Raw genomic sequence first — 24,027 nt, 5'->3', positions numbered from 1 at the left:
ACCAATCCAGATAATTTTTGCAAGCCGATCTAAGCTATTCACAGGCTTGCGTGGGTTTCACACTAGTGGGGTGGCGTACACCTGATTGCAGGGCTCTTCAAATTAGCAGCACAGCGATCAGGTCTGAATTAGCCCATTGTGCAGACTCTTTCAATGATTAATTTTCTTACCTGGAAGCAGTTTTTAAACTTCTTGCTCACAAAGTAGAGTGCTATTGGATTTATACAGGAGTTCAGTGCCGCCAAGTTAATACTGATATAGTCCATCACCAGCAGAAAGCTAGACATCAAAAGAAAATAAATATATTAATGAGTTGTCTGTCACACCATGATGTATAGTCCTGCAAGTATTATCTGGACCTCAGTGTCTTATTACACTTGGAGACAGACACAAATGTAGAATATGCAAAGCAGTATTAAAAGGGGTATTTCAGAATCTGGAACATGCTATATTATAACACTTATCCTTTAGACCAGTGCTTCTCAACCTCGGTCCTCAAGTACCCCAACAGTTCCCGTGTTTCAGGTCTCCACACAGAATCACAGGTGAAATAATTAGCTTCCCCTGCAATCATATAAAATGTGTCAGTGAATAATGAGTGCACCTGTGCACCTGACAGGTGACCTGGAAAACGTGCACTGTTGGGGGTACTTGAGGACCTAGGTTGAGAACCACTGCTTTAGACCAGCTGGAGACAAGGAAATGGATTCTGAAAAATGACTTAGGGAGGGGGTTCAGTTTGCTTAATAACATCACCAAGGGCCAGATGTATCAAGCTTCAAAAGTGATAAAGTGGAGAGTGATAAAAAATACCCTGACAATAGGCTCCCAACTGTCATTTTCCAACCCAGACTGTAACATGACAGTAAGGAGCTGGAGTCTCCATGTTATCGCTTTTTTGAAACTTGATACATCTGGCCCTGAATCTTAGCATGGCACAGCATGTTAAACTTGAAGTGGATGGTTTGAGATGCAGAAGACCACAATTGGTTCTATTCCAGCTAAAAAATCTGAAATTAAGCTACATATGGTCGAGTCAGGATTTTGTACAACCAACATGAAACCATTCCCCACATCAGTGGTGCCCTGATGTGGGGAATTTGCTTGGCCCACATTAAGACCCTGAATAACAATTGAGCATCATTTAAATGCTCTGTTAATGACCATGTGCATCCCTTTATGGTGACAGCCTACCTATCATCTATTGCAGGCATTCCCAACCACGGTCCTCAAGGCACACCAACAGTGCAGGTTTTAGTGATATCCAGGCTTGAGCACAGGTGACTCAATTAGTACGTGAGTGATTCTGATAAAACCATCTGTGCTGAAGCCTGGATATCACTAAAACCTGCACTGTTGGTGTGCCTTGAGGACCGTGGTTGGGAATGCCTGATCTATTGGCTACTTCCAGGAGGATCATGAACAATGCCACAAAGCACATCTCAAGCTGGTTATATACATGATAATATGTTCATGGTACTCCAAAGGTTCCACAGTAGAATGGCCAATCCGGGCAGTGTCTGAGCACTTACTTAGATGCTGCCCAGCTGTTCCCGATGCCCGGCCTGCGGCTCTGTGCAGCATGACGGTCAGAGGTCATGCTTCGCAGGCTGAACAGCAGCACTGCTGAAGGCCGATCAGCCGCTCTGCATCGCTGTCGGCTCCCAGATGCACCTCCAGCTCCCTGGCCCAGCTACCCGGCGCCGAGCTCCAGCTCCCCTACAGCAGCACAGATCTCTGGCCCGGTTCAAGCCACCTGCCCGCCCAGCTCCCAGCTGCTACCGCCCGTACCCTGCCATAAAGGTAAATATGCGGGCATTTTTTTGTTAAATTAGGGAAACCAATCCCGGGATCCCCGGAATCCCGGGATTGGGCATTTTTCAATCCCGAATTCCGGGTTTAAAAAAAATTACCTGTGATTGGCATCCCTATTCCACAGTCACCATATTTCAATGCATGGAGCACCTAATAAAGTGGCTACTGAATAATCCAATGTACTCTCTCCCTAATTGACTTATTAGCATCCCTAAGCACCATACAAACTAGTCTATATGCTCCATGAGCGATATTGGCAGTGTTGTTCTTTGAACTCCCGGGCAAATGATTTTGTGCATACACATTGAATGATACCAATAAACGATATTGTTCAATGACGTTACCCGATATTGTTCAATGATGTTACCCAGCCCCCACTGCTAGAATGCCTTGTTGATGATATAGACAACATTGGGGAGCGCGCATCATTCACAATATTGAGCATGCACACTAAACTATTTTTTTATCGTTATCACTCAGAAGGTCCATAATGACCGATATCTTTTATAAAATCATCTAGTGTGTATATATTAGTCCATCAAATATATGATATTTATTTCATGTTATCCTTCCAGAACTGTCCTCAGATTATTTTTGCTTATTTACATATTTATATTTACATTACATCTAACTATCATCATATGTCATTGCCGCTGACAATGTATGTAAATGAGAAGGTGGAGTCATCTGATTTAGCAAAGTAAAAAAAAAAATAAAGGTTTTGGGTTAGATATTATAGTTATAATTTTAACTAAGCAAAACTTAATGGCATTTGAAATACATTAATATTTTTTTAGATGTGACAAGACCAATTAAGCAAGTTTAATACATCTTGGGAAGAGAACTATACAGTAATTTAATGTATGTACATTACCTTAGAAGCTCACATCGGCCAGAGTCATGCTCATTGTATACTGTTTTTCTAATTATTCTGCTCAGATGCACAGGGATCCAGCACAGGGCAAATATCACCACCAAGCAGAACACTGTCTTGGCAACTTCACGGCGCTGTGTGAGTACATTTAAGAGAACATCAAAATTATAACTTAACATCAGTAGCTTAAAAATAATAGTTAAATATAAATGATACATTTACTCAAATGGGAGTTCTATGGAAGATGGAATGTTACCCGTAGTAACCAATCAGATTCGACTTCCTATTTATTTAGCACCTTCTAGAAGATAATAGATAGAATCTGATAGGCTGCTATAGGCAATAGAACTCCCATCATAGTAAATCTACCCCTCAGTGTTTGGCATGTTATCTGGATTTATAGCTGGGTACACATTATAGGACGGGCATTGAGACCGAGTTGGGACCCGGCAGATGCATACACAATTGGTGATGCCGGCCCTTGCTAGCGTGTCCTCATTCATCCTGCAATTAGGCGTGACAAAGCATGTTGCTGATGACCCGCAGGAGTGTGCATCTTCAGCAACATAGCACCTACACACTGGACACTTTTTTCAAAATATCACCTGGTGTGTCCCCAGCTTTACATAAAAGGCAGAACTTTTAACATTGAGGGCGAGATGCACTAAGACTTGAAAAGTTATAAAATCGAGAGTGATAAATGACAAACCAACTAGCTCCTAACTGTCATTTACCAAAACCCAGCCTGACCATTAGGGTGCCTTGAAGACCATGGCCCTTATTCTGGTTGGTGCGGTCGAGCCGCATATGCGGCTGCGACCGCACCAGACGAATCCCCGCCCACCCTACGGATCGCCACGGCCGTCCGTACACGGACGGCTGGCGATCCGCATAAAAATGGTGGAGGCTACGCCTCCACCATGGTGGGAGCTGCCCCCTGCATTCGATGGTCGTCGACCATCGAAGGCAGGTCCGCACGCCGCGGCAGCTCCCGCAAGCTGAGACCACACGGACAATCGTCCGTGTGGTAGCTTGTATGGGGGCTGAAAGCTGACATCCGGCGACGTCAGCTTTCCGCCCCCATGAGTTGCGTCATGGCCTCATTACCATGCGTACGCCCCGCGTTTGCATGGGAACGCCCATGAAACGCGGGGCGTACACATAGGGAAATGAGGGCATGATGCCTCTCACGCCCCTATACGCCCCCTTTGCGGCGGACGAAATCCGTCTGCGGCGAAGGGGGCTGCACATGCGCAGATTGACCTCTGCGCATGTGCAGAGTAAAAACATCGGCGGTACGGCCGCACGCGGGCCGTACCGATCCGATTAGAATAAGGGCCCATGTTTGGGAACCTCTGACACGTGGATTTATTTTATTATCACTCTATATGTATTAGATGGTGTGGTCACATAGCTCAGGCCCCACAGATGGTTGCGTGCCATGGATGAAAGCCTATTGTATGTGTGTATATGGATTGTGGATATGCTTAGTGCTCATATTAACACTTGAACATTTCTGTTCTGTGCTAGCTAGTAATATATCAAGATGGCCGACAGACACTGTATCGGTTAACAGTCAATAAGTTGACTACATATGATCGAGACATATTCGGTTGACACGGACAAAAGGTTCACAAAAGGAATAGGTCACCTAAAACTTTCTCATACATTGCTATCAACATAGACTCAGTAAAGTGTGCTATGCTCAGGTATCGACACTGACACCCCAAAAAACCTGTTAAAAATGCATGACGACCTTTTCTGTGCCAACCTTTTGCTTGAGTTGACCTTGTGCATGTAGACCTTTTGGAGTCGACCTAGACATTGTAAAACTGCTATACCACACCCAAAAAGTATACCTTTCAGTCAGGTAATGTCACAGCACAATGCAGCTGTCCAGTAACTACCTGTTTCAGGTGCTCACTTAGAGCGATCCTCAGACTTCCTTTCCTCTGGTGTAGCATCTCACAGGACATCAGTGTATAAAACACTCCAGTGCAGGCCAAGGGTACACAGAAATAAAAGCCAAACAGCCACCAATCCTTTGCATGCTTGTAAAACTGGAAGGAAAGAAAAATGCACATGTTATTAGGTGTATGAACTTTACAACAACTGTTTTAAAGTTCCCATTTTCCTACTTGATTTAATGTGTAAGCCATTTCTCACAAGCTACGATCCCTTATGCTCAGGGCTGCCATCAGGAATTTTGGGGCCCGGGATTGATTTTCAGTCCGCCCCCTTCCTGCTGGGCACCGTGGATAAGCTCAGTGTGGACCCACATCTCCCCCCTCTCTTCACTTACCGCCCAACTCAGCAGTCCCCGTAGCATAGCTTGGCTTCTTCAATGCAGGAAGCTGGCAGGTAATTAAAATGCAGCCCTGGCAGGTGAGGCAATCAGAGCTTGTGTATCGGCAGGCACTCTGATTGGCTAACGGTACAGGAGCTCTGATTGGCTCAAAAGCCGGTGCAGCATTTTAATTGGCTGCCGAATTCCTGCATTGAAGAAGCCAGGCTGTGCTTTGGGACAGATGGAGTAGCAGCATACATCGGAGGGTTGCTGTGGGCAAAATGAGCTGCCGGGGCCCGGGACAGCTATACCCACAGCACCCCCCTGTCGGTGGCCCTGCTTAAGCTATCCACACACTGTGACTTGTGAAGTTTTTGTACCTAGTCTGGCCACACATTTTATTTTCAATATGTGTATCAGGATTATCCAACCAGAAAGATACATTTGAACATACATTGATCCTATTGGTCATCATCTTGTAGTGTACCATACAATGACCCAATAGGTAGACATATCAGGGGTTATTTGGAAGTGGAGGCATTTACATTATTAGAAAATCTTCCTGTTACACAACATAATCTAGGATAAAGGCTAAGCTTGTCCTTTGAGTGTCTTTTCATGTGACAGAGGTCAAAGATGACTACATGCTTAATTAAGTCAGAGTGGCTTCTCACTGTGCACAGAGTGATCCTGGTCTCAGCGCATCACCACAGTGCGGGATACACTGTAATTGCCCTTTAAGGCTACAAATGGTCCATTATGCTTTTACCCTCATCAATCCTAGTCATCATCGTTACTCACCTATAACATGTTTATGTGGGAAGGAGCTCATCCATTTATTTCATAAAGCAATGTGTTAAAAAACAAGTCTAGTTATATAAACACATAAAACATGTACAGATTGGAAAGAAAATAAAGTGTATTTTCCTATTCTTCCCCATAAATGAAGAAATTGGGTTTATATGGAATGCCTGTGACTGATTAAATATGAGTACTGAACAGGGCGTCCCTCTCATCTTACATCAAGGCCTGACTGAGAAGAATAAAAGTGCTTTTGTTTTTCCCGCAGGTCCAGATGTTAACAATTTTCAACAGGAAGTGTGCATTTAAAGTAAGCTTCCTTGTGTGCCACAATTCTTCTAGAAGTCTAGCATGCTGATTTCCAAGGGAGATAAAGCACTGTTCAACCACAGTTCATGCTAGAGCTGTACTCTACTCAGTCCCATCCAGTAACAGTCTGAATTTATAAATGTTTGAGACAATGGTCCTTATTCTGGTTGGTGTGGATATGTCCGCGTGCGTTCGTTCCGCCGATGTTTTGTGTCTGCGCATGTGCAGAGGCATATCTGCGCATGTGCGAAAGGGACATACGTCCAAATTCCGCATGAATTGTTTACACTACGAACAGGGGGAGGAGAGGGGCGTGAAGGGCTGTTTGGCCTCATTAACATATGCATACGCCCCGCGTTTCATGGGCGTTCCCATGAACACGCTGGGCGTACGTATGGTAATGCGGCCGTGACGCACGTGTAGGGGGCAGACATATGACATCGCCGGATGTCAGCTGCCCGCCCAGATCCCTGCTTTTGCACGGAGAAATGCCCGAGTGGTCTGAGCTCGCGGGAGCTGCCTGACCGCTCGGTCCTGCATTCGATGGTATGCGACCATCGAATGATGGGGGAGGTTCCCAGAGATGGAGGAGGTGTATACATGAGAAATCCACTCGTGCTCCGTGCGGTCAGCGGCTTACCGCATTCGGACGGAGTGAGCGATCCGTACGGAAGGCGGGGTTTAGGATGCACGGTCCTGACCGCATAATCGACTCCGGCCGCACAGACCAGAATAAGGCCCAATGTGACTGATACGCTAAAAACCTCATTATTTATCTGTATAGGCTCAATCTAGATATTCATACTAAGTAGCAATATATTAGTTTTAGCTAAATAGAGATGAGTATAATTGTGGTGATATTTTACGCAAATAGTTTGCCAGCAGAACAACATACAGAGCTACAAATTTCCTGTAACATTATCTTTAAGGTCCATACACACTGGGTGACTATGCCCAGGGTGTATGGACAGCGATGATAGCGTTCATCGCTGCGAGGAAAGCCGCTTAGTGCATACACACTGAGCGGCTTTCCCCCTACCCGGCAACGACGGAGGGGGGGAGGAGGGTGTTGCATAGCGGAGCGCTTTGCAAAGCCGTCCTTAAAGCCGCTCATCTGCTGGTATAACCCGGTGATGTTGCGGGAGCGCGCAGCAGTGCTCATTGCTCATCGCCAGGCCATACACACTGGGCGGCTTTGAGCTGAAAGCCGCTCAAACCTGCTATTTTGAGTGACTTTCAGCTCAAAGTCGCCCAGTGTGTTTGGGCCTTAAGGCTCCGTTTTTATGTTGCCATTCTGCAGAATGTTGTTCAGCCTTGTGTTTGTAAATTTGCAATTTGCAGAATGTGTACTGTTTGGGTAGGGTTGGAATGAATATGGGGTGGTTGGGGTTAAATTGTGATATTTATTAACCGGTTCTTATTATGAGCTGATTTTATGGTTCATAACATGAAACTTGCATTTGCATTCAGAATTCTCATTTGTGGTTTGCCATTCTAAAGCATACCTCCTAACATGACCCTCTCCATAAGGGACACAGTGCTCTATTCCTTCCCTCTTAATTAATGTAAGCTTGCGAGCAGGGCTCTCCTACCTCTATGTTGGTTTATTTCTACCCAGTTTGTTTAATCATTGTTGTTTCCAATTGTAAAATGCAACGGAATATGTTGCGCTATATAAGAAACTGTAAATAAATAAATAAATGATTGGCATCACCTGTGTTGAAACACCTTTCTTATTAATTCCCCTGTTCAAATCAGGTGATGGCAGTCATACATTAAGAGGGAATTCCAGAAATAGAGCACTCTGTCCTTCCTGGAGAGGATCATGTTGGGAGGTATGGTCTGTATGGTCTAAGGTTCTCAAAATCAAATATAAACCGTTTACAATTGATCTACTTTTTTTAATTACAAATGTAAATACAGCGTTTGAGTGTTGGGCGACTAAAATCTACTGTTGACATACTGTTTGTTGACATTCATAAAATTGTTATTATGACTAAGGGGGTATTCAATTAGTAAAATTTTTTTGCATAGGCATAAAAATGGAACCAATCCGACCCAACTATTCATTCGCATCCATTTTTGACATTATTGAAGGCATTTTTCACCAATGCCTTTTCACTTGTTTTGATTTTTTTTTTTTTAGCAAAAGGCATTGGTGAAAAATGCCTCAAAAATCATCATAAATGGAGGCAACATGTGGATAGGCGGCTAGTTGATCCCTGCAACTGAAAATGGAAAATCCCCATTTGCCCTATAAAATGGAGAAAAGTGCAGATTTTTCGCCTAGGCAAAAAAATCTGCGCTAATTTAATACCCCCAACATCATTGCCGACATTCTGAATTTTGACATGATGAACATATACAGATGGAGTGCCTGTCAGCCAGCCTGCAGGATCGCCAGATGTCCTGAGCTGGTGCAGGCTGTTGGACAGGAGCTCCATCTGAAAGGGATGCGTGAACGTCTCACATGCTCGTGTGTCCCCCGTCAGCAAGGCGGCGGGGAGTGGCTTCCCTGCCTGTCTCCGCTTCAGGGAGATGGGCAGGGAGTGGGGGCAGCTGGTGGGGGCTGCGGGGGAGCTGCGGCTAGGTGCAGGGGACCAGCGGCGGAGGGCTCCAACAGAACCGGGCATGTGCACACCTTGTGCGCCCTCTTCCATTGGCTGGTATGAGGCCGCAAATGGCGATTATATCGCCAGGAGCAGCTCCATTGAGAGCTACTCCATCTGTACTGTTGGGTAAAGACAAGAGTAGCTATAGAGAGGAAGAGAGCATAAGAAACAAGTAAATATGTTTCTATGAAGGCAGGGAGAGGCAGGAGAATGTCAGGTTGCGGTCTGATAAAGAGAAGGTTAAGTTTACAAAGTAGGAGATACAGTACAGCAGAGGCTGGAAAGGGGGAGTTTAACCATTACAGCAGATACAACATAACGAGAGGAAGTTCTGTAGAGCTAGTATAAAGAAAAGTTGAGAAACTACTGTAGGCTTCAGAAGAGGATACTTGTCTATCTAATAGGAATGGGCATCATTGTATAAAAAAATGGGTGGTAATGGTGATAGCTCTGTACCATCAATCTCCAACATTGATGAAAAACCTATCTGGCATTGGTTTTTATCAATTTTTGTGAGCGTCGATGATCAACCATACTATCTAATAAATAAAAATGATGCGTTAGTTTATATTTGGGTAAATGGCTTTGATAAACCAGATATGTAGCTATATCAACTGATTTCAATTAAAGTATGGGTTCCTTTGGCGTGGTCTGTTATAAAGAAATGTGTTGTAGAATAACCATAATGTACAATAGTGCATTGTTTCCATTTTAATAATGGGTGTTAGACTACAATAAATTACATTTTCAAAGTAAACTTTGTTGAGTTCCTTCTCTACCCGTAGTATTAATATTACACAGAAATATAACTCGCCTTTCATCTGCCAAATAAAACATTACAGATTCGTATTACTGTCACCCACACAGTGTGAAGTGCGCTTTACAAGTTTAGCTCTTTAAGCCTCTCCTTTTTAAGGGATTATTAAAAAAGGAGTAGTAAACTAAACTTAAAAAGGTCAATATACTACTGAATTATTTTTTTTATAGGCTTAAGTGAGGTTGTGGACTATCCATGAATGTTTTCAAGGAACTATCTCAAATTGACAGTATACAGCAGTGGTTCCCAAAATGTGTGCCGTGGCACACTGGTGTTCCTCAGGACACTTGCAGGGCTGCCTTAGGTTAGGACTCAAGGAACAATTACATTTATTTATGTTCAATGTAATAGGCAAAATCAGTGCTTGTGGCTGCCAATCATAAAATATATGTACAAACAGAAGAGAATCCTGTCCCTATATAGAACTATGCCTAAGGGCCAGATGTATCAAGCTTCAAAAGTGATACAATAGAGGGAGATAAACAGCCAGCCAATCAGCTCTTACCTGTTATTTTTCAAACCCAGCCTGTGACATGACAGGTAGGAGCCGATTTGCTGGCTGTTTATCACTCTCCATTTTATCACTTTTGAAGCTTGATACATCTGGCCCTCAGAATGAAATATTAACACAATTTATTTTGTTTCTCAGTAATAATCTTTGGCTTATGGGTGCTTTAAAAAATTCTGATGAATGCCATAGCTCAAAAATATTTTGGGAATTTCTGGTATACATACTGTAGAGGAATATGAATAACATTTATATCATACCTCCCAACTGTCACAATTTTTTGCAGAACAGCCCCTGCTTTTTTGGGACTGTCCAGCTGTCCCACCCGAGCAGCCATGAATAGATAATGTACACTTGCACACAACGTCTATTTACGGGAGAAAGAGGGTCTGGGGACATGCCAGTAGCTTACAGGGCACTGGCCATACCCCCAATGATGAAAATGGGAGGCAGGGCTCGCGATAGTGTCATTATTGCAAAGCCAAACCCCCTTTTGCAGATGCCATGTCCCTTTTCTGGTGCCGGAGCAGCTTTACATCCTGAGTGTCCCGACTCACAAACTGTGAATGTTGGGAGGTATGTTTATATGTAATTTTACTTGTAAGAATATCATGGATGGCATTATTATTAAAATACTGATAAATATTTTCTCAAATGGAATCTTCCATTTGTTAATTTCTCATGGCACAAATTTTAGAGTATAATTATCATAACTGTCAGATACAATACCGTGATGTACGCTCTTCTATTTATTTACCGTTTCTTATACAGCGCAGCAGATTCCGTTGCGCTTTACAATTGTATAAGCAAACTTGACCACGATGGATGCTTGCTAAAGCTTGTACATGACAAAGGAATTTAAAGAGTAATTGTGGCTATGGGATCAGAGCATCTCCAAAATTGCAGGTCTTGTCGAGTGTGCCAGGAATGCAGTGGAAAGCCTACCAAAAGTGGTCCAAGGAAAGATAAAAAGAGACGTCATTCATTTATGCCTGTGGGGAGTGAAGTCTAGCCCATCTGGTCCTCACAGAAGAACTACTGTAGCACAAGTTGAGAAAAAAGATATTGCTCTCTATGATAGAAAGGTTCCATATGGGGCTGCATTGCTACATATTGGACAGAGTGCCCATGCTGACCCCTGTCAGCATGGGCCCTGATTCTTTAGATCAGGTGGCCTTGTCTAATGAATCACGTTTAGTTCTTCATCATGTGGTTAGTCCGGTGCATCTACTTGATGTAAAATTAAGGAAGAGATGGCACCTGCATATGCTTTGGGGAGAAGGCAAGCTGGTGGAAGCAGTGTGGGCAACGTTCTACTGGAAAACTGGGGTACTGGCATTCGTGTGAATGTTATTTTGACACATACAGATGAAGCCCCTCTCATTCAGCTCCAGTGCTCTCCAGAATGTCCCCGCTGGCAAGCGCTAGCTGAGAGGGACTCCGTCAGACTAGGACGCGCGAGCGCCTCACACGCACGCGCATCCCAGTCACTCGGCAGTGGAAACCCTGCCCGTCTCTGCTTCAAGGAGACAGGCAGGGTTAGAGGGTGTGGGGGGTGGTGGGGACCAGCAACGGGGAGGCGGCGGATGGCAGAGTCTCGTGGACGTGCACCTCCTTTCAACGGATGGTGGGGCCTGGTGGCTGTCGAGGGCTGGCGATTCTATATGGGCAACAGCACACTACGAACTACTATCGCTAAGGTACCTTGGTGTACGCACAATGCGACAGTAAATATTAGCATTAGTACATCTCTGTATCAGGCCCTTAGTTTCTAATATGCCTAAATTATTGTAGTGTCCATAGAACTTCAGCCAGTTCTACTACTTCCTCTCCTCAGGATGTGAATGAACTCTGTGAACTGAAGACATTCCTATATGTAACAAACATACAGACATGTTCAGCAAAGGAATCTCTTTAATACTGTAGTTCTGAAATTATGAACATGATTTAAGAGCAATAAAAGTGTAGCTATCCCTGATTGCATGCACTTCAAATACACGGTATACATACCTCCATAAATGGAGATGTTGCATTGAACATACAAGTTCGGTATTGTTCACCGCGGTAGTCGAATTTTATCATGACAAATCCAATTGCTTCAGGGATTGCAAGGACAAATGAAAGCACCCAGATAGAAATGATTTCAATGGCTGTGATCAGCGGGATTCCATTCCCTTGAACTCGGCTCCAAGATGCAACTGCTCTGTACCTAAAATTAAGAATATGTTCATTTAGTCTTCGATGTTTAAAAAGCACTGCAAAGTATTTGATTCTTGTGGTCACTTCACTAATATTTTTATCATTTCACACTGTTTTCATATATCTTATTTTTGGGGGGGCATTGGACTCAACCAACGACTACTGTTATTCATAACATTCTAATTATTATCTGAGTTGGTACATGTAAACTGTGGAACAAGTGAAACCTATTACATGTATGTGTGTAACCAACCCCCACCCTACACTAACCTCAACAGCAACACCCAGGGATCTTTGTCGTATTCCTTCTGTGTGTGTCCTACAGTAAGTCAGCTGATATGTGCTTTTAAACAGGGATGCCGGCTGGGAGTCATAGAGAGAAGGAGCAGGTTGATCCCTGGCGGCAACAGCAAGCTTTATTTTATTATATTTTTATTTCCTTCAGTCATCACCCTGTGATCTATTTATACACACAAGGCTGACCACAGATTCTGAGCTCTGTTTTACTTTCAGAGCAGAGCAGAATAGTGGAACTGGAGAGTAGCCCCAATAATGCCATCTGAAGATGGAGTTATTATCCCAACGCTCCCGCCGCTATTTGTTTTACATTTTCATTTTAGTAAACTTTATTAGCCCATGACAAATATGGTAAATATGACCTGCTTACTAAAAAAAATCAAAATTTAAGGGTTTAGGGGAGAATTTTGTGAATTCTTCATCAACTGCCATTTCATACATTTTCTGTGATAATAAAATAATGTGAAAAGGGTGTGAAAACACCCTGATTATTAAAAATAATATTAATAAATATGCCTTAAATTGAGTTACAAAATGATCATATCGGAGCCCCTTTTATCTATCTTCAATTTCCTCTGAGCATCACAGTTTGTAGTTGTGTACCTGCTGTTTTGAATTACTGAAGATTACACCACTTGCTTTGATGGAAATTTAGTATTTGTTTCTTCTGAGAAGTGAGGTCACTAGTAGCTGTGTAGAATGTTCTGTCTAGTGCTGATCCACATCTGGCTGTTTTATTATAAGAGCAGTAATAGACATTCTGTACGCAGATGTCGTCTGTGTTGCAGTGTAAGCAGATAGAGATCACAGAAGTGTTGTTGGATTCATGTCTCCTGCAGCCTGTTTTTAATCAGTGTCCGAAAACTGTGGTTACCGGTCTCATTAATGACCCTTTACCAAATTCTTAACAAATGTGTCAGATGGTAGCACTTGCTTTACTCACGTGTGTGTTAAAACAATGGTGCCCGAACCTCTCATGTAACTTTATATGGCAATATACAGTACCATGACTTTTACTGCAGTCATAATCCAACCAGGGAATAAATGGGAAATTTAGACTTCAAAGCTGTATAAAAAGTACTAGGTAGGCTTAGTGCCATATTGTAATGGGCCAACTTGTACCTTTCAACAATAGTACAGAGGGGCTGATGGAAGCTGAATCTTTTTATTTTGCAGAGGTCTTTTTATTGTTCTCAGCATGTGCAAATCAGATCCTGTGATGAGCATCAGGGAGGTAACTAGGGGTGTGTAGCATGTGCGGCTGCCTGATTCAGACGTGTTCACTCGACTGCATATACTCACAGCCTAGTATACAGGTAAGCGCCCCCCCCCCCCCCCCCCCGCCGACCGCATCCCCTTGTTAGCATGCGAGGGGATGTGCACGCAAACACATCCCCTCACATGCGGATGCCCAGAAGAGAAATCATTTGGTGGTTGCTGACCATTGAATGATTTTTATCTGCATTCATGGATAAAAGTTAAGGTGGCCATACATCAGAAAGATATTGTACCCAATCATACAATCTCAATTGATTGTAAGATGGATTGTTTGTAGATTGTGTGCACATCTTGTGTACACAATCATGCAATCAATCAGCAGATGGACTGTATGACTGATTGTATGATGGATTGTGAGTAGATTGTGTGTCCAAAAACCACCAAGGACTACCAGGGATTTTAAGGGAAATTCTTTCTGATGTATGGCCAGCTTAAGGTTATACTTTCTTTTATCCTAGACGGAGATGATGGAAAAGCGGGCGGGTGCTCATGTCATGTGACGGCAGTCGCCAACCCTGACCAGGCATTGGCCCTCCTGCATTCCCAGAGGAACACCAAGCGTTTTCATGGGGACGCCCATAAAATGCCACAGTCTGGGGGCATGGAGATGTCATTGTTACATAGTTACATACTGTAGTAGTTACATTGTCGCTAAGGCCTAATAAAGACGTGCGTCAAGCAAGTTCAACTTTGGTTGATGTGTATGATCTATTTGCTGCATCCATTGTGTATTCTGATTTATTTAAAGACAGATTATGATTGTTGTTTGTACCCCTGGATGTTTTTACCCAATAGTTGTTTGTGCAACCTTATTTTAAACATATTTATTGTATCTGTCGGAACCACCTCTCCAGGAAAAGAGTTTGGCTGCCCTTACTGTGAAAAGGTTCCTTCTAAGGGAACAAAATCTTCTTTCCTCTGGTCTAAACGCATGCCCATGTGTCCTAGAGTCCTCCCTCAAAGCAAAAAGGTTGCCTGACAGTTCCTTAAATTGTCCCCTAATATATTTGTGCATGTTTAAAATGTCTCCCCTTCAATGTCTCTTTTCTAGCGTAAATAATCCAAATTTGTGAAACAGTGAAAAAAGTATACTGTATAACAGCATGGGAATACTTGCGCCATAATGGAACGGAACCCTTTTTTATGAGAGCTTGCAACTGCCCTCCACAACTTGCAGCAGGAGTACAATATTTATTTCTTGAGCCAGTGGTAACTATGGCTTAAGGTAGACATACACTTCAGAATGATCTTTTCAGACCATCTATCCAATGTGGCTGGTTGGAATAAAAATCTGGTTACATATGGATGCAAATGACAAATGACCATTTGCTCCCAAACACTAGAAAGCAGACGAAACAGTCATTCAGACCAATTACTTAGATCACAGATTTAACCAATTTGTCTGAATGACAAATTTTATTTGTTTACTAGTGTTTGGGAGCAAATGGTTGATTGTCATTTGTGCTCATACCTGTACATTACCAGATTTTCAATCAGCCAGATCGGAGAGTTTTACCCTAAAGTACTGTACTCAACCTAATTTACTTGAACATCAAAAGATGCAGTGCACAAAGTTACTGCAGACAGGATATATTAGAATTTGACCAAAATACATGGTATGTAACAATCCAGAAGAAAACTGCTTAAAATAACAAAATATTCTATACTTTATAAATTAGCTAAAAAAAAATATATATATATATATAATATATTTACAGTAAGTGATTGATTAATGCTAATGTAACTAAACTAACTTAAATCAAAAGTGAATATTCAAAATGTAAAAATTGGCTCTAATTAAGTCAGTACAATGCCATTATGTATGTTTCTGCCAAATCATTTCTGCTCATGTTTTATGCACTCTTGGAAGTCATGTTAGAAGCTGTTGTCTGAGTGTTAACAGATGGTCGGAAATGTTCTGGTTAAAACTTGTTCTCTAGAACCTTTTATAAAAAACCCTTACGACTCCTCGTTAGAAGAAATAAAGAATACCACATTTATAGTTAAATAAGGCACTATGATTTTTATTTTAATGCATCCAAATATAATCTGATTGAATTTATGGGTAATTACCCAGAATTCCACATGCCAATAAATATGGGTCTAGGAATCATTGTTAATATTCTGCCAAAGCTCTACAAAAGGACAAAGTTCTGCTTCGAATACATAATGAGAAAAAAAGGCATGTACAGTATGACTACAGCTGGAACTAAAGCTTCTAGATTAAGGGTAGGCAAGCTCTATACTGTTGAAATAAAACAATGAATAAAGCAATTGCAGAATTGCTGTTTATAGAGCTCTGCTGAGCATACAATGTGTTTTAGATTTTAATCAGATCCCCACTATCAGGGGAAAAAAAAGGCTTGCATGACCTTTGTGGGTAATGCTGATTAACTGAGGACGCCCTGGGTTACAGAAACGGGAAGTGACAGACGTACCTGTCTACACTCAGAGCGCACAGGTTGAGCACTGTGATTCCAACTGAAGCCTTTTGTATGAATGGAACCAGTTTGCAAAGACATTCTCCGATCGGTGACTGATCAAAAGGCCATCGCTCGGCAAGAAGCTGGAGAATAGAAGAAACCATTGGTCATTTTTAATAAACCTGTACAAATTCCAAATCATCTATAACTGTACATTAAACATGGGGTATCGGTCATAGCGTCAAGAGTACTAGGTCAACACATGAAATAGGTCGACATACGTATGTTGACATGGTCATTATGTTGACACAAGCATTGTGTCGACATGGAGAAGTCAACATGAAAAAGGTCAACATGAGTTTTTTAAAAAAAAGTGTGTGTTTATGTTGACTTAAGTCGATATGGACACTATATAGGCTTGCTTTTGCTTAGATATATTGGTAAGTACTACTATCATGTAGCCTTACAGTAGACAATTATATGACCCAGATGGGGTGCTGTTATCATGCAGTGTATGACTTCCGGTATCAGAGAAGCCTTAACGAGGCCCGGAAGCTTATCATATCTTTTGCAAAACATATGTAACTAAAGGTCTATCCATACACACTGGGCGACTATGCCCAGGGTGTATGGACAGCGATGACCGCTGTCATTGCTGCGGGGAAAGCCGCTTAGTGCATACACACTGAGTGGCTTTCCCCCTGCCCGGTGCCGACGGAGGGGGGAGGACGGCGTTGTGAAGCGCAGCGCTATGCAAAGCCATCCTGAAAGCCGCTCATCTGCTGGTATAACCAGCAGATGAGCGGCTTTCCTGGCAATGTTGCGGGAGCGCACAGCAGCGCTCATCCCCGGGCCATACACACTGGGCAGCTTTGAGCTGAAAGCCGCCCAAACCTACTGTTTTGAGCGACTTTCAGCTCAGAGTCGCCCAGTGTGTATGGGCCTTAAGATTTTGAATTACCTTCTATTATGTTGGTTTTTAAAATCTTATAACTAATGCCCATTGGTGTGCTGGGGGTTAAATCCCCCTCAGCCACTGAGGAGCATTCCTAATTTGATGGAGCAGCTCTCACAATGTTTTCGCCATATAAGTGTACGCCCCTCGCTTAGCTCGCCATGCTTCGGGGGGCACTATCATATTCTCCCTCTATGCCCACTTGGATAGTAAAGTATAAAAATTTTTTATAGAATAAATCCAGGTAAAAACTCATGCCGACCTTTTTCATGTCAACCTTTTCCATTTTGACGTAATGCTTGTGTCGACCGTGTGACTGTTTTGCTTTATATGGCCAGCATTTTTTACTTTAAATTGCCAACTAAGCATCCATTCTATATATTATTAATGGACAAGACTACATATAATGCGCTATCTTACCTTACACAGCCAGCTTAGCATACATGTTATCCATTATTCATAAACTACATACAGTATAAAGTGCTATCTAACCTTACACAGCCAGCTCAGCACACCATTTATATATTAATAATGGACTCTCTATACTTACCCTCCAGCTAATCATGCTTTTAATATAATACTATACAGTGTATAATAACCATGGCAGTGCACCCTGTTCTATTGAAGCATATGCAATCTGGCAATCATTTATTACGCATGGGGTACATATACTTATTTTACACATCAACTAAGCAAAAATCTGTATGAGTATTCTTGGAGTATGTCATAAATTCATACTGAATACTACAAGGTTTCTAATTACACGACACATGTTTTTTTCTTAAGTTTACATTTATATTGTGAAAGCAGGTAGTCAGAGTAGCTAATGTCTCCGGAAGTAAAGAGTCTTTATAATGGAGATGCAAATGGCACAAGATGTATCTAATGTTTCCTCAAGGTACTCCTGTCATTTATTATGCATATGCACATACTGTTCCTGCTAAGAGCCGATTCAGCATGTTGCAAAGCCAGACCCTTCAGCGGTTCTTCCCCCTAGACCTGCGATACCTGTTTGAGTTCATGTACAGAATAATGTGTTGCTATAAGCATCAAAGAATGCATCTTATGTTTGATAATATGAAGCAAGAAAACCAATGCAGCTATATACTGTATGATGATTAGAATAAAATAGGAGTGCTGGTTTGACTTAGAATAATGCACAATTGCTTAAATGGCAAATCACATAAAAAAAATAACAAACATTATTACAAATATAACTTCCAGTAGTATTTCAAAGCAATGCCATGTGGAATAAATTGTGACTGCACCACATATAACCTTCCTAAATTCTGTCAGAATGGTTGAGGGAAATGGGCTCCACCTGCAGTGCAACATGGTGTGGCCCAGCTGCTTGGTTTTTATTTTTGCTTTACTTACTAACATTAGTCAAGCCCAATATGCTGTAGCATGGCTAATGACCGTTCCTTAGATTGCCAATGACCAAAAAATGCCTGTTTTATGGTAGGATACTTGCACATAATACAACTATATCTATGACTCTCATATAGATTGCTGCTGCTGATGAATTATTCAGAACAATATATTCATAAGGATTTGTTTGGCCCATATTTTCCTCCACAAGGAGGGAGATTAGGAAATATATCAAGCTGGTTAAGTGTAAAGGTGCCCATACACTAGTAAGATTTAGCTTCAGATCTGGCTGGTTGGAACAAAAACATGGTTATGGATGAGTGACATTTTCCAGCAGACATGTTAGTTTTCCAGCATTTCCAAGCAAATGGTCAACTGTCATTTGCTCTCATCCATAACCATGTTTTTGTTCCAACCAGCCAGATCTGAAGATAAATCTGCATGTGTATGGCCACCTTAATTAAGTGTCTCAGTCCACTAATACAATGACTTGTGTGAGCTGTAACAGGGATACATGGAGTGATTCAGGCCCATTCTCTGTTCAGCGAATTCTCGCAGCGATCAGTTATTGAATGACTGTGCGTGTGCATGGATCACAGTATGCATGTGCTAAAAATCTCAGCAATTTTTTTACTTGCAAGCTGGCCGCGGTTTTATTGACAGGAAGTTGCTGTTTGGGGGTGGTTACCGGCCATTATCTGGGAGTGTCAGCGAGGGTGTGTGACGTCCGCTCTGGCGCAGTGGCTATCTGATCGCAGGGCTCTGCAAAATCACAGAGCAGCGCAGGTCTGAATAACCCCCACAGTCTGTGATCTTGGTCAGCTTAATATATTGTGCAGTCCTTGATGCATTCTCCTGGGTAGTTCACATTCAGATAAGTAACACTCACCTGACATGTTTCTCAGGGAACATTCTGTTTCGCTGGAGAAATATTTAGCTTTTTTTTTGTATATATGATTATACTTGGAATGTCCAGGAATTCTCCATGACTCTGGGGAAAGCAGGGAACCCCCAGCTGAATTTCACTTACAGTACACATATAGTTGTATTTGCTATATCATTTTTTTTTATATTATTAAAAAACCTCAAACTGGAATATTTAAAATGTTAACTTAATGTTACACTAAAAGTGAAACCTTACTAGCACAAATATCAACAACATTTTTTGAGGCCCTCAATTGAAATAATCGGAGGGTCAGGGCAGCCGAAAAATTGTGGGGGCATGGACAGTTTAATAACACTCCTCCCTCGACTAAAACACACTTGTCGAGGGAGGAGTGTTATTAAACTGAAATGAAATGATGACTAATAACAATTATAAAGAAGGAGGATAACTTTTAGAGAAATTCAGTGCTCGTAATTAGTGATCCTCTGCAGGGCCGCCGAGAGGGGGGTACTAATTACCCGGGCCTGGCGGAGGCCCTGCTCCGCCCCCCCAGCAGCAGCACATACCTACAGCATGCTTTAAGTGAGATGCTTATGCCGAGCATGCTGTACTTGTGTGCTTGTGTGCTGCTGCCCAGGATCGACGGAGGGGGGAAAGGGTCGGAACAGGGCCCCCGCCATGCCAGGGTAATTAGTACCCACTCCCCCCCCCCCCTTCTCTCGGCAGCTCTACGGAGGATCACTAATTACGAGCACTGAATTTCTCTAAAAGTTATCCTCCTCCTTTATAATTGTTATTAGTCATCATTTCATATTACAATGTAATGACACTTATATGAAAAGGCAGTCACAATAAAATAATGCACTCCATGATCTCCCAAGCCACACCCACAAAATCTGCCTTACACCCATGCCTGCCTACTATTTGCTGCTCCCTCTAGAGTCATGTGGTTTGCTCCGCCCTGCCTCCTTAAACGATTTGCAGCATCATATAGTGTGGGCGGGATACAATGTCAAGAGTTGCATTAGTTACCAAGACTTGTGCTATCCAGTGGGCGGTAACCAGGAGAGAAGCCAAGCCACCCACTCTCTAGTATGCTTGGGAAAAAATCACCAAGATTGGTCAGTCTCTTGGAGTCCAGTAAAGTAGGCAACTTTCTTTTCGACTGGCTTTACTCCTCCAGTATCTCAGAATCAGGACTATGGTGATTGCATTGGTGCTTTACAGATGAAACAATGATATCAAAATAAAATAAACATATCCATGAGGCAGGAGGCATGAAGCCCTCATAAATATATAACAATAATAACCTAAGGGTAGTAGGTTGTAATTATCATTTACTATAAATATTTGCACAGAGGTTTAGTTTCCGTGAAACTGAATAGGGTATAATCCGATAACTACCTTTTATGTATAAAACTTTCATATTCTGGGCATTCTATAGTTCTTAATTATTTTCCTGTAAAACATACTTTGTTCTTTTACATAGCAAGGTTTTCTTGTGAACTATACACTTTATCACAAATAAGACAACCTTGGTTGTTGTGTGTAACTAAACCATAGACATCTGCTCAGCAGCTCTCGCCCCATGGAATGCACCGAGGTACAAACACATCTATTATACAGGGTAGAGACGCAGCAGGGGAGACGTGTATCCTCAGAATTATTTTTCAAGTATAAATAAAACTTGTTTGTAGAAATCAACAAAGCGGAAACCGTATTGCAGATAAACCACTATGTTAGTTTCGTGACATTTGAAAACATGATGAGAGACACATACACAAACTGCTTCTTTAGTAAACATTTCAGAGAAGGTTTACAACTGCTGCAAATGATTATTCTTGGGAAAAGACTTTCAAAAGACGTAAAACATACAATATTAATATTTATTCTTGCACGAACTGCAGCAACGTCCTTCTTATACCCATACATACTGTACTGTAACCTTCTTACTGTTTTATGGCTTTAAAGTAGTCAAAAAACCATTTGTGGACTTCACTTCTATAAATTCTCTGTAACTTGGGAATTTCTCACTGGAGCCAGGATGCAGAAAGGGTTTTCTCCCATCAACCTTATAACCTTCTTAACTGAAGGTCTTCACCTATGCCCTGCAGCCTTCAATTCATCAACAAATCCCGCTGCTCTCTTGTAAATTACACAAATACTACTTTGTAAATTCCACTGTTGCTAATGGATTCATAGACCCATTTAACAGAACTAAAAGAGAGGTCTTCTATCCACACTGCACAAACAAGTTCGTTCAATGAGCAAAAGTATTTTCAGAGCAATAGTGGATAAACCAGTAATTGGCATTTATGTACAAATAAAATATTTGTGGTTTTGACATTACATTTCTATGAAGTCAGCAAATTCAGATGTTTAACTTGCATTTTAAAAATTGAAAATTAATTGAATTTCATTTAATTATGATTGTGAAAACACATATTAAATTATTTTGGCAATTTTATGAAGTGACATTAGGATTTGGCTCGGAGGGGAAAAGCATACCATGGAGCTAATTTCGGATGGATTACTAATGTGAGAATTCACAGTGGACTGCGAGGAGAAAGGCGGCGCCCAGAAGAAAACGCCCCTTGCTAAATTGCAAGAGAATTGTGAATGGATCGCTAATCACGATTCATTTGCAAAATCCATATGCAATTCCCAAACCATCAAAAAGTTTTTGCAGTCTGTGTAAATTTGAGTTGGACTAAGGCTTCCACTAATGTGAGACTGAGGCAAGGTGGACATGGTCATCGCTGACATCGCAGACTTCAAAAACACATGCCCACGTCTACATTTTTTCTGACACACCCAAGAAACGTCAGGTTACCACCCCTAAATGCCGGCTTCCTGTCAGTCAAACTGTGAGGGGATTATGTCTATGATCTATGGGCATTTTCTGCCGCTAATTCTCCTTGCGCATTTGCAATGTTTACTGTACACATACACAGGTGATAATCGCTCCATGTTGAATTAGCTCCCATGTGCTGTAATTGGGCATACCTCCCAACATGACCCATTCCAGGAGGGACAAGATGCTCTGTTCCCAGAACTTGCATGCCAGTGGCAATTGCAGAGTTGCAGGCAGGGCCGGCTCTACCATTAGGTAGCTTTAGGCAGCTGCCTAGGGCACCAGGATCACCACCAAGTCTGCCTACCAAATAATCAACGATGTTTTTGAGGATCCTTGTTGTACTTAATGCAGGTAGTAGCAGTGGAACCTCTAACCTCCATACTTTTCCTTGAGGCATACTTCCCTACTTTGCTGCCCCTTCCTCCTTGTACTCTGTTGTGGGTGGCAAAAGGAGGCCTCCAGGGAAAGTAGGGGACTTTCCCACCTTCCTGGGGGACTGGAAAGTGGGTATTGGTGGCAGTATGGTGGGGGGGGACGACGACGACTGTAGGCCAAGGGTGCTGAGAAGCCTTACACCGGCCCTGGTTGCAGGGCTTTAACACAGTCCTAAATTAAGATAGGGGAGCTGCACCAACTGCCACCCCAAACAATACAGTCAGGGGGTGTGGCTCCCCTATTTGAATTTTGGACAGTGGTGCAGTCCCACCTCTGCAGTTGCCACTGGCATGGAAGTCCAGGAGCAAAGTATTTTGTCCCTCCTCGAATGGGTCATGTTGGGAGGTATGTATGGGAGGCAGCCATAGGTACCTGTTGCCATGGCTGTTGCTAGACAGTTGCCAGGGTCACAGTATCAGAAAAGTATGAGATGCTGATTGCAGTCACACTGTAACTCGTACTTCATATTACCCAACATATTCTGGTATCCTATTAGCAGTGGTAATTTACCACTGCTAAAAGGTTCACCAGGGGCTATCCAATTAGCCCTGATAACTGGCACTTATCAGGGATTATGCTTCTGGTGCTTCAAAAAATGGGTAAATTTTTTTGCTGGAAAAATGGGAGCTATAATTGTATAGCCTGATAATGCCCATCAGACTAAGGGCAGTATTCAATGCTCCCGATTTAACGTTTTTTTCGGCGAATCGGGCTGTTTTCACTCCTTGCGGTAAATCTTTTTCACTGAAAATCTGATTCACCCTATTCAATGTTCCCTGTTCGCCGAAAACGAACAGTGAATGCCAGCCAGTTCTCCGTCTCATGCTCGCTGCAATTCGCTGGTGTATTTCAATGGGGTTTTTACTGGGATTCGCCGAGAGTGTATTCAATGCTAGGATGGAGAACTGCTTTCAGCATGATTTTCGCCATGATTCACCGTTCTGCATTCGACAACTGTTTAAGATGAACTGGAATGTGATCTTTTAAAATAAAGGGGTTTTTTTTGGTGTAAAAAAATCAGTAATTTTATTCTGTTAAGGGGCATGCTATATTTATTCATGTGCTTGCAGCACCTGAATATATATTGATTTTTTTTTTTACACATTCGCCAGCAAGGGCGGGGAGACGCTCATTAGATATTCACTTCACACTGTTCCCGCTCATTACATATGCATGAGTGAGACCAGTGCAGCGGATCTCTCCACAGTGTCCCTGCCAGCTCTCCCGGTGAGAGTCTGTGTCCCCGGGAGCCCTCCTTCTCCCCCACAAATTCTGGGGCAGGCAGGGAGGCTTCCATCTTCCT

At 42.4% G+C, this 24,027-nt stretch overlaps 1 protein-coding gene across 1 annotated transcript in view; it reads right to left on the bottom strand.

The window, feature by feature from the left end:
* Positions 1-24,027, bottom strand: part of EDNRA (endothelin receptor type A) — a 62,655-nt gene that overhangs the window by 5,497 nt on the left and 33,131 nt on the right. Inside the window, exons 3-7 of the mRNA XM_083171294.1 lie at positions 16,236-16,363; positions 12,034-12,232; positions 4,597-4,749; positions 2,690-2,823; positions 171-279 (exon numbers count right to left, since the gene is read on the bottom strand). Coding sequence (XP_083027420.1) covers positions 171-279; positions 2,690-2,823; positions 4,597-4,749; positions 12,034-12,232; positions 16,236-16,363 — 723 coding nt within the window. The remainder of the gene's footprint in view (positions 1-170; positions 280-2,689; positions 2,824-4,596; positions 4,750-12,033; positions 12,233-16,235; positions 16,364-24,027) is intronic.

This window comes from Crinia signifera, chromosome 1 (assembly GCF_055691185.1).
Source record: "Crinia signifera chromosome 1, ASM5569118v1, whole genome shotgun sequence".
Classification (NCBI taxonomy): domain Eukaryota; kingdom Metazoa; phylum Chordata; class Amphibia; order Anura; family Myobatrachidae; genus Crinia; species Crinia signifera.
Note: the sequence above shows the minus strand (reverse complement) of the source record. Positions and strands in the feature narration are given on the sequence as shown.